The sequence below is a fragment of the Canis aureus genome, chromosome 8 (assembly GCF_053574225.1).
Source record: "Canis aureus isolate CA01 chromosome 8, VMU_Caureus_v.1.0, whole genome shotgun sequence".
NCBI classification, from domain to species: domain Eukaryota; kingdom Metazoa; phylum Chordata; class Mammalia; order Carnivora; family Canidae; genus Canis; species Canis aureus.
This window is the reverse complement of record NC_135618.1, coordinates 13915794-13928042: the sequence shown is the minus strand read 5'-3', so window position 1 is coordinate 13928042 and position 12249 is coordinate 13915794. Positions and strand designations below refer to the sequence as shown.

Genomic DNA, 12249 nt, shown 5'->3' with positions numbered 1-12249 from the left:
AACAAAGATTGAATATATATTATGTTCCACTTTTAAAAACTAGATTAGCCCCCCCATTACAGTTCAAAATTCTGAATATATAATAGATTTCAAAAATCAGATCCATAGACTACCTTTGTAGACAGTATCTTACTATGTCTTTTAAGTAAATCCTAAATTTTCATATTTTCACATACTTTGTGTTATTTATTTTCTTATAATAAATATCTTTTCCTCCTTCTGAGTCTCTAGGCTCAATTCATTCTTTATATTCTTGAAGGTCTCATCTCCCCTTAATGTTAATTTCTTCTTACACTAAGTTCCCATAGTAACATTACATATTTTTAAGTAACCATGTCATTATACCTTAAATATTATGTTCTTCATGTTTGCTCTTCCTACTCTTGTTTTTGAGGTTAAGTACTAGATCTTATTTTTCCCAGAGCTCATTTATAGACAATGATACAGTAAATTTTCAAAAAGCATTTACCAAATGAATAAAAATTGATTACCTCCAAGAAGCTTATAGAATAGCTGCTGATGGAAAATGTAGATAGAAGGATAATGTGGAAGGTCTTCTAGCTTAGAAGTTACAATGGCATAGATTCAGTGGCCTAAGAAATAAACATGAAAGGGGTACCGGGGTGGCTCAGTCACTTAAGCGTCTGACTCTTGAATTCATAGCTTGATCTCAAGGTCATGAGATTGAACCCAGCATTGAGCTCCATGCTCAGTATGGAGTCTGCTTGAGATTCTATCTCTCTTTCACTCTCTCTCTCTCCCTGTCCCTCCCTATCCCTCTCTAAAATAAATGAATAAATCTCTAAGAAAAAAAAAGAAATAAACATGAAAGTGAATTGTCTTAAAGATTGTATGAGCTTCGGAAAGGTAAAACTGGCAGATAAAGTAATCTGATAAAACACATTAGCTATCTAATTCTATTTGAAGAAACCCATATATAAAATCACTTATTTGTTTAATATGATATTTAAATCTAAGATTCACTCATATGGATTTATATTGACCAGAAAACTAGCCTGCCAATTCATGGGAAAGGAGAATAAGAAAAGTGTTTGAAGGTATTCACCTATTCAATCCTTAAAATGTTGTTATTAGATATTCATTAAGTGTATAAAGTCCAATATTTAAAACATGAAAACTTCAATCCAGTTCAGCATTATAAATTCGATATACTATTTATGATCAAAGGATGATTTAAAAGCTAACCATAACACATTTGCTACAAAGAGAATTCAATGAATGTCAATACTCCCATTCATTCTAAGAACAAAAAGCAGAATTTCTCCATGTTTTTCTTTTGAACTTCATGTACTTATATGTGGATGGAATCAACTGTTAAATATTTATGTTATCAAACAGGAATTCCTGTTAGTAGTAAAAGACAAAACACAGTTAAGGCACCTGGAAACTACTATGTGGCTTTTATTCTGTATTTCTTCCTATATTTACTGTCATTAGAGAAGAAATTTTGATTAAAACTTGTTACATTTCATAAATGCCTAAATTGGCAATTAATTCTTACTCAATAGTTCACAAATCTAATTTTTAAAGTATTATATGTATTTTTCTGTGCTTAGTTGACTTCTTAAAATAGCACTTTTGGAACAAGCATACTCAGAGTGTTTATTATCAGGAGATAGTACATTCCTTTTTCTTGTCAAACAAGTCATACAAGTAGAATGCTTTAAGTAGCTTTGAAGAATGTGGTTTTCAGAAAAACTGCATATAGTCAAAACTCCTGCAACTCAATCTGTAAATGAGAATTTGTGTTTTCACCACAAAAATAAACCCTGGAATTCTGAAATGATAAGATTCCCGTTTCTGTTGTATCAGTGTTGTTTCTCCTCTGTAGCAACACATTCCACAGTAGAAAACTAAAGCTTGTGTGTACTATGCTCATCATTATGTAAATAAAATTATTGTGTCTATTCTGATATTTTGAGGATATGAAAGAGAAGAGGGTAGAAGAATACTTGATTAAAGAACATTCAGTTACTCTATTTCTTTTATTATGCCTATTTTTGCAGGGCTACAAGTCCTGCACCTAATTTTACTTGTGTTACAATTCTACTATTTATACTATTTTGTGACATCACAATAAAGAAAAATGTTAACAGCATTTTATCAAGTTTGTTTTTTTCTAAAAGAAATCATGCTCATGATGTTATCTTCGATTCTAGGTTTTGAAGTGTGTTTCAAAAAACATCACAGGCCCCATACATTTAAAAAATGGTGAGAGTATACTTCAAACATAACTTTTAATTACTACAAGCCTGTGATATTCATTCATTTGAGATACACTTACTAAACAAACACCCACTATTTGAAGCAGTAGGTACTAGTGAAACAGAAACTAATTCAGTACTGTCCTCATTCTTCATTGAATGCTTAATTAAAAGGTCTTCAAATTGCATGAAAAAGATTTCCAAAGGGACCTAGGAGAATGTAATTCAACAGAATAGGACAAGTAGAATGAATAACAAACTTCCGTTGTATGTTTAATTTTAATAATGTAGTATTATTGCCAATATTTAACAGTTCATTTACTTGAAGATAATTGAGATTCCTCACCTATCAACCTGCTAAACAGTAAGGATTAATTATTAATTACAATCAAATTATTCTGTAAGTAAGAAAAACTCTAATATATAGGTTCTTTACTGTCTCCTTTAAACAGCTCAAAGAAGATAAACAAATTCTGATGCAGTAAATAAATAATTCAAATAAGCTTTTATAGAACCATGAAGGAGTAAAGTTTGTAAACCATTCTTGGTTTATCTATTTAAACTTAGTTTTAAACTGCTATGGAATATATAAACAGAAAAAGGCAAAATCTAGTGCTATTTGATTATCAAACTCACCAAAAAGGGCAAAGGTACCAAGGGTAATTCTATTGTTCCTTTAATCACAATGACAAAAATACCTTGGGGAGGGTCCAAGGTGAGATGTGGAATGGAGGCACTGGTATTGTTTATGCGTGAAATTTATCTATTAAGTGCATGTCACCAAAAATGGTTACATATCACTATTTTAGCAAAGCAGCAAGTCCAAACATTTTAACATGCCTGGAAAGAATGTGATGTATGCATAAACAACTTTTTCCTCTTCTAACTGGAATTATAAATAACATAAAATTATAAAAGTTTTTGATATTTATAATGTCATAAATATAAGATTTCACATAGAATAGTTATACTATACCATCATAATCGAAATCCTGCTTGTAAAACTGAAGTAACTTTTACACAGGCATTTAAAAATAAATAATGGTAAACAGAACTTTAATTATAAATTCAAGAGTCTTCTCTTTTAAATCTTAAGGCTTATAAAATCCAAAATTAAAAAAAAACTAAAAAATAATTCTAAAATTTAGGCTTTTCACTTTTATAGAAGAACAAAAACAAACAAAAAAACAGTAACATACACTAGAAATAAAGAATTCTATAGAAAATTTCCTACTTGTATGTGACTAATGGTCACATATAAAACAAAACAATGAACTACACAATTCAGTTCAACTTATAATTAAGTTTCTGTGAAATTTTGCAACTTCATCCTGCAAAATGTCCTTGTGCAAATCATATAAGACAAACACTGTTCTTTATGTTTGATTCTAAAACTCCAATTAGTATTTTAGCCTCTAGTCAAAATGTATCATTAAAAAAAAAAAAACTTACTTGATCTGTCCCATAAAGCAGTATGTTCAGAGAAATGAAGGCTGTCATTTTCCAGAGTTGTTTTCTGATCATGTGAAGTACCTTTAGAATGTCTATGAAATAATCGGCTAGCAAAACCTTCCAATTTCTGAAGAGCAGTTGTACCTGTATACTGGTTACAGGATAGTTCTTTATAAGCTGCCATTCATGTGCATTTACACTTTACTTAAAGTAACTGAAAATATTTCCAGAAGGAGCTCAACAAGTTCTTACACAGAAGCTAAGAGCTATGCATTTGTCAAACTTCCTGTTTGCAGGGTATTCAAACCACTACTGCTGTTCTGTTTCCTGTTAATATAAAACAGTACATTACTGAGCCTTTCTTAGCAAACTCTTCATCTCAGCTAGAGATGGGGATTTTAAAGACTTGCAATATCAGCCTAAAAGGTTTTATGCTTATGAGTGTTTAATATTAATATATAGGCTAATGAGAACATTAAAGATAAGACTTTATATATACATAGACTAAGAAAAAACTTTCTAAAAAAGAAAACTAGTTAAACATGTATTACAACCTTATGCAAACAATTCAAGGCCAAGCCACTCTCCAAATATAATATTTTAAAAAGGCTGTGTTTTTTTGCAGGAGACTAACTGACACACAGATTTTGTGAATTCTATTAAGCAGTTAACTTTTCTGAAAATTTGTATAAAATAGATATTAAAGTTCTCACAAAAAAACTTTATAACATGTTTTAACTGAGAAAAATCTGAACTAGCACTTAAAAAAAGAACTGAATGTTGCTAACTCATTGACTTAAGTCGAATATATACAGGAACTACAAAAATGTGAGTACTATGTGAACAGTATGAGAGTACTGCTTATCAAACAGAGTCTGCTGACAAGTGCTTATCAGCAGTATATTTAAAGACATTCTAAAATATGAAAAAAGGAACAAAATATGAGATTTATAATTATATAAAATCAGCCACAGCAAGACATTTCAACTGAGAAAAAAAATTCCTTCTACTTTACTAAAACATGTTAATTTTTAAACTTAACACTGAGTACTACTGCTTCCCTGATCCCTAACTTTAGGTTTGACTTAGAAACAACTCTGATTAAAAGTAAATAAAACTTGTCACTGTCCATTTGCAGGAAAAAAAAGCAACCTGTGATATTTAATGATGATTTTGAGTATTTGCCTTTTTAACACTAATTAAAGGATGAGAAATCTATATGCTTTTTTTCTTGGGAGGGAGAGAAGGATCTACCTAAAAATATCTTAATCCAGATTTCCTGCCAACAGCTTGACAAATAGAATAGAAACAATAATAATAAATAGAATAAATCGGAACAAAAATATAATCAATTTAGGACAACACACACAATTGAGGAATGAATTTTGCCAAGTAACAGCTCATATGTGTACATTTTATTTTGTGTAATAAAATTAGTATCAATGTAACAAAATAGGCAACAGTATAATATTAAGCTTTTAAAATTTGTAGCTTTCTGTGTAAATGTGTGTGTAAGAATAATTTTTTATTAACATCTGACAGTGTTACACAAAACAGACACTGAACAAGTGTCTGCAGTCTTTAATAAACCTCTATAGATCATGGAAGGACTAAAGGGGCAGAAGTCGATGAAATTCCTTAATTCTCTGTTATGCTGTCTTGGGAGAAATTCTATTTATCCTTAAGGCTCACTCCAACTGTCACCTCTTTACTGAATTTTCCCATATATTTCCTAGAAAATAAATTGCTCTCTCCCTTTTCTTTCTTCTTTTTCTTTTCTTTTCTTTTCTTTTCTTTTCTTTTCTTTTCTTTTCCTTTTTCTTTTCTTTTCTTTCCTTTTCTTTTCTTTTCTCTTCTTTTCTCTTTTCTTTTCTTTTCTTTTTTTCTTTTCTTTTCCCTTCCTTCCTTCCTTTTCTTTTTAAACTTTCTTTCTTTTTTAAATTTTATTTATTTATTCACAAGAGACACAGGCAGAGGGAGAAAGGCTCCATGCAAGGGAGCCTGATGTGGGACTCCATCCTGGGTCTCCAGGATCATGCCCTGGGCTGAAGGTGGCACTAAACCACTGAGCCACCTGGGCTGCCCCAACTCTCTCCTTTTTCCACTGATTTTAAACTTTTGTGTTAAAACTTGCTGTTTATATATTTATGTCTCAAACTGAGTTACTTGAATTCATAAATGTAATGCATGTAATACATACTCAAATATGTTGAAGCATTCATTTTCAACAAATTAAAGGTCTAAGTAAAATCAAATAACATGAAAATGTTTTAATTTTATGTATGCAATATCACTGAAACTTTTTCTCTATATTCAGCTACTAAATTTTGTTCATTCTTTGGGTTTCATTTTTATATTGTGCAAATGTGAATTTCTAAGATAATTTCTTGTTTTCCCTGCTTCCAGTCCTTTCTTTCATTCATTTCTGACACTTTAACCTTCCCCAAATATTACACTCATGGTATCCCCTTACCAAATGCATTAACTAACCCTAACATTTCAGCTTCACTATATTCATTTTTAACATGTTTAACCAGGCATATTCAACATTGCTCAAGTTTAGTACAGGTATTCCAGATTCCTAACTCTAGCACTAAGATTAATTTATTTAAAACAATGCATAAGGCTTACAGCAAAGTAAGTATAGAAGGAGGAGGAACAGGAGGAAGTAAGCCTCACTAGGTGAGTGAAAACCCTACATTTGAAACCTGGACCTTTAAAAAAAAAAAACAAAAAAAAATGTCTCCATTTGTTACCAAGTCCTTAAGTAGTCTCTTTGGTCTGCAGAGCAATGTTCCTATATATGGTAATATGACCAGGAAGTTGTTGCTATGGAAGTACTTAGGCAATTTGATTATTATTAAAAAGAAGAACTCTACTGGCATCTACTGCTAGAAGGAAACAACTGCAGCTTTAACTAAAACTGAATTCCATCCTTCATAACTGAAATTAATCTTAAGAAGTATATTGCTTGTTATTCGTCCTGATGGTATTTCCAGAACTTTAATTTGTACTAAGATGTCTAGCCCTGTATTCCAAATTTTATGTAATAGCATATTTTATAATCTAGTAATTTAATTAATGTATGATAATAAAACCAGAGTAATCAACCTTGAGGTTATCAAGTCCTTAATATTCATTCTGCTTTAATTTTTGAAATTATAACAATTTGCAGAGTTGAATCGCCTTTGATTACCATAAGATACTACAAAATATTGTTTTTCCCCTCATATTTAGTAATACTGATGAAACCTTATATTTGCCAATTAGTTTATAACATATAAATTGGGAGATTCCCACTGGCTCATTAGATGTTTGTAAATGTAGGCAGGACAGGTGTTATTATCTCTACTTTAAGATGAGAAAATAAACTTATAAACATTAAGCGACTTACCCAAAGTCACTTAACTATTCTGGTTCCTAGATCCAAGCTCCTTACTGAGCAACAACAGTGATTAACAAAGGAAAGTAAAGATTTTTTCAAATGCAGTATTTTTTGAAAAAGGATGGGAAAGTGGGAATAAAAGAATAGTTAACAAGGTGGCATTAGTTCTTGGATATACTGTTCAGAGTCTAAGAATCTGCCATTAGAATGTTTCCATTCAGATGGTTGGTCAACTTATAGCCATGTGACTTCATTGTCTAACTTTAGGTTCACAATCATGCTGAGGCCAAGAATAACTGTGTACTTTAGAATTTCAAGGTTAAAGAAAACATAAAAGCATATTTGATACATAAAGGATGTATTTGTTCCATGTAGAGGGCAAATAATATGACCATGATCTCTGGTATTCAAATAAAGGTTTTAGGGTAATGGTTTTGCCTTTCACAAAATGTTTTAAATGGGTTCATGTCTCTTATAAATGGATTTATATCTCTTATAAATGGATTCAACCTTTTAAGATTGGCTTCTTTCATTTAGTACAGTGTAACAAAGGAGGCTCATCTTTGTTGTGTTTTAAGTTCACTCATTTTTCATTGCTGAATAGTATACCATTGCATGGATTTACCAGAATTTACATATCCATTCACAATGGAATTGCCTTTGGACCTTGTCATAAATCAATTAATAATATTTGTCTGAGTCTATTCTGAACTCTATCCTGTTCCACTGATTTGTGTGTGTGTCAGTGTTTTCATCAATATCGTACTGTGTTGGTTACTATAGGTTTCTAGTAAGTCTTAAATCTGATAGTGTAAATCTTCCAACATTTTCTTCTTTTTAATTGTTTTAACTATTAAAGTTCCTTAACTTTTCCATATGTATTTTAAGACTGTCTGTGTCTACAAAAATAATCTGGCTGGGACTTTATTAAGATTGTGTTTACTGAAAGAAATGACATCTCAATATACAGAGTCTTTCAATCCATGATCATAGTGTATCTCTTCATTTACCTGAATCTTTGATTTCTTTCATCAGTGTTTTATACTCTTGAGCATAAGGATCCTACACATATTTTGTTAAGAGTCACACCCATATTTTTTTAAATTGGAGTTATTGTAAATGGCACTTTAAAAATATTTACAATTGTTCACTGCTAGTATACAGAAGTAGGACTTATTTATAAATTTAACCTTGTATATTACAACCTTGCTAATAAGCACATTTATCAGTTTTAGGAGGTTTTTTTTGGGGGAGAGGGAGATTTCTTAGGATTTTCTATGTAAGCAATCATGTCATTTTTGAAAAAGATAGTTTTTTTTTTTTTAGATAGTTTATTTCTAGGACTTTCAGTAATAATGTTGAACAAGAGTATCAAGATGGACATCCTTGTCCTATTCCCAATCTTAGAGAGCAAGCATTTAGTTTTTCATCATTTAGTATGTGTCAGCCGTGGACATTTTTTTGCAATTGCCCCGTATCAAGATAAGGAATTTCCTTTGTATTCCTAGTTAGCTGGGTATTTTTCTTTTTATCTTAGAGGGATATTGAATTTTATCTAATGCTTTTACAGCATCTATTGTTATGATTATATGGTTTTACTTCTTTAGTCTGCTAATATGATAGATTACAGTTACTGATTAATTTTCAAATATTAAACCAGTCTTGAATCCCCAGGAAAAATACCTCTTGGTCTTATTGTATTATACTATTCTTTTTATATATTGCTGGATTCACTTTACTGATACTTTTTAAGGATTTTGTATATGTTTATAAAGATACTATTTTCAAATTTTCTTTTCATTACTATTTTTGAATGATTTTGATACCAGGTTTAGGATGACCTCATAAAATGTGTTGAGAGATACTCTGTCTTCTATTTTCCCAGAGAGCCTGCAGAGAAGTGGTATCATTTTTTTCCTTATATATTTGGTGAATTTGTCAGGAAAACTATCTGGGCCAGGAATTCTTTTTTGAAAGGCTAGAAATACCAATTTGATTTCATCAATAGATATGGTACTATTTAGTTATCTATTTCATCTCCAGTGAATAATGGTGGTTTGTTTTTCACAAAATGACTATTTCAACTAAGTTGTCAAATTGGTTATTAGTTATTTCTAATCTCTCCTTGTAACCCTTTTAATGTCTGTGGCATCTGTAGTTATATCCTCTCTTTCGTTTCTGAAAGTGGTAATTTGCCTTCTTTCCTTTTTTGGTAAATCTGGCTAAAGGAGTCTACTTATTTTTTAACAGAACCACCTCTTATTTTATTGATTTTCTCTATCTTTCTGTTTTCAATTTTACTGATTCCACCTCTTTTTTTTCTCTTTACTTTTTGGGGGTTTATTTTGCTTTTTCTAATTTCATAATGTGAAAACTTAGTTATATTAAGATTTTCTACTTTTCTACTATAGGAACTCAACTCTATATATTTCCCTCTGAACAATGATTTAAGTGTATCTCACAAATTTTAACATACTGTATTTTCATTCTCATTCCATTAAAAATATTTTCTAATTTCCTTTAAGACTTTATCTTTGATCAAGATTATTTAGAAGTGTATCATTTAAATTTCCAAGTATTTGAGAATTTTCCCTGATATCTTTGGTTATTGATTTCTTTTTTAAAGATTTCATTTATTTATTTATTTTAGAGAGCTAGTGTGCAAGTGGCAGTAGGAGCAGAGGGGAAGAGAGAGGGAGAGAATCTCAAGCTGACTCCATGAAGAGCGTGGAGCCTGATGCAAGGCCAGATCTCACATCCCAGAGATTATGAACTGAGCTGAAACCAACAGTTGGAGGCTTAGCCGACTGAGCCACCCAGGCACTCCTGTTTCTGATTTTTAATAAATTATTTCATGGTCAGAGAACATGATTTTTAATTCTTTTAAACTTTTTAAGTGTTGTCTTAAATGGTCTTTGACAGTGAACGTTCCAGAAAGATTTGAAAAGAGTGTTTTCTATAGTTGTTAAGTATATGATAAATATCAATTAGACCGATTTGACTGATGGTGTTCCAATCTTCTATATTTCAAAGTTTTGGTTTAATTGTTCTATAGATTACTGAGAGATTACAGACGTCTTCAACTTTGTAGATTTTTCTATTTCTCTTTTCAGTTTTATTAACTTTGCTTCATGTGTTTTGAAGCTCTTATCAGGTTCATATAAATTTAGAATTGTTCTTTTTACTGAATGGACACTTTTAGCATTATAAACGTCCCTGCTTAATCTTGAAGTCAACTTTTTATAATACTAATACACTAAACACAAATTTCACTGAATAGTGTTTGTATGGTATATCTTTCCTCCTATTCTTTTGCTTTTAAACACTATATCAGTAAAGTTGACTTATTACAAAACATAGCTGAGTCTTGTTTAAATCATTTACATTTGCTGTAATTATTAATATAATTGGTTTTCGGTCTATTATTTCATTATTTCTTTTCTGTTTGTTCCCTATTTGCTAAGAAAGCTTTAATGAATATAACTGACATACAATAAACTGAAAATTATGAAGTACAGAATTTGATGTTTTGATAAATAAATGCAACTGTGAAACCATGACCCTCTTCATAATCTTTCCTCCTTTCCATTCCAAATCCCCAGCAATTTTATACTTTCTGACAATACAGATAATTTGCATTTTAAGACCTATATAAAATGGAACTTTTTGTTAAAATAAACTTTTAATTTTAGAACAGTTTTGAACTTACTGAAAAATTGCAAAGATAGTACAGGGTTGCCATATACCCAAGACCCAGTTTCCTTTTTTTTTTTTTTTTTTTTAAGATTTTATTTATTTACTCAGAGACAGAGAGAGAGAGAGGCAGAGACACAGGAAGAGGGAAAAGCAGGCTCCATGCAGGGAGTTCAATGCAGGACTTGATCCCCAGACTCCAGGATCACGCCCTGGGCCAAAGGCAGGCGCTAAACTGCTGAGCCACTCAGGGATCCCCTTAAAACCCAGTTTCCAACTATTATTAACATCTAACCAAAGTCCATAGTTTATTAAGATTTCCTTAGCTTTAACCTAATATTCTTTTCCTGTTCCAGGATCCTATTCCAGATACATTACATTTAGAATTTGTGCCTCCTTTGGCTCCTCTTGGCTTTGATAACTCATATCTCCTTAGACTCTGTCTCAGATTTTCCTTGTTTTGATGACCTTGACAATTTTGAGGAGTATTGGTCAGGTATGTGGTAGAGTGTTCCTCATTTAGTATTTGTGGGTTTTCTTTGTTTTTCACGATTAGCTGGGGTTATGGGCTACTGAGGACAATCACATCACATCAAGAATATATACTATCAACACGACTTATCACTGTGGATGCTATCCTTGATCACCTGGTTTAGGTAGTATTTTTCAAATGCCTCCACTGTAGTTACTTCCTTCCCTCTCATTCCATACTTTACTTGTTGGAATGAAGTCACTATGCCCAGTGCATGCTTAAAGAATGAGGAGTTACACTCTAATTCCTTGGAGACAGAGTGGAATTCCTTTGCCTGGACAATGTGTTTCTTCTCCCTGATTTATTCATTCAATGATTTATTTTTTTTTTAATTTTTATTTATTTATGATAGTCACAGAGAGAGAGAGAGAGAAGAGAGAGAGAGGCAGAGACACAGGCAGAGGGAGAAGCAGGCTCCATGCACCGGGAGCCCGACGTGGGATTCGATCCCGGATCTCCAGGATCACGCCTTGGGCCAAAGGCAGGCGCTAAACTGCTGCGCCACCCAGGGATCCCTCATTTAATGATTTATTTACATTCAGTATGGACTCATGGATATTTATTTTACATTTTAGGCTATAATCCAAGACTATGTTATTTAATTTGTTACTCAAATTATTCAAGCTTTGGCCATTGAAAACTTTCAATTGCCTCCTATGTCCCTTTGATATACAATCCACACTGTGCATGAGCATGTGCACACATGCATGTATGTTTGAATACTTACTTTCTAACACTACAAAATGGCCCATGCGTATTTTGTATATTTCCTGCCCCAATCCCAGAATTAGCCATTGCTCCAGGGAGCCCTAGTTCCTTTCACTGGAGAATGGTATTAGAAGCCAAGATCTGAGAACTATGTGAGCTTGTTGCTACTGGAGTATTGTTGCCTCTAGGCCTTCTCAGCTGACAGAGCAAAGAAATACATGTGTATACAAATGTGTATATACCCATTTCTGTAA

General features: G+C 31.8%; 1 protein-coding gene and 1 long non-coding RNA gene across 4 annotated transcripts in view; one reads left to right on the top strand and one right to left on the bottom strand.

Annotated features, from left to right (window-relative positions):
- LOC144318341 (uncharacterized) overlaps window positions 1–10357 on the top strand; it is a 68366-nt gene extending 58009 nt beyond the window's left edge. For both annotated transcript variants that reach the window (XR_013384211.1, XR_013384210.1), the window contains one exon: window positions 9713–10357. This is a non-coding gene — a long non-coding RNA (uncharacterized LOC144318341). The remainder of the gene's footprint in view (window positions 1–9712) is intronic.
- The window catches only part of PRKACB (protein kinase cAMP-activated catalytic subunit beta), a 112041-nt gene that overhangs the window by 57961 nt on the left and 41831 nt on the right, over window positions 1–12249 (bottom strand). The window contains exon 1 of one of the 2 annotated variants that reach the window (XM_077905209.1): window positions 3678–4071. The exons of the other annotated variant lie outside the window; for it this stretch is intronic. Coding sequence (XP_077761335.1) covers window positions 3678–3861 — 184 coding nt within the window. The 5' untranslated portion in view covers window positions 3862–4071. Of the gene's footprint in view, window positions 1–3677; window positions 4072–12249 lie in introns of those variants that run through there. 2 annotated transcript variants of the gene reach the window in all.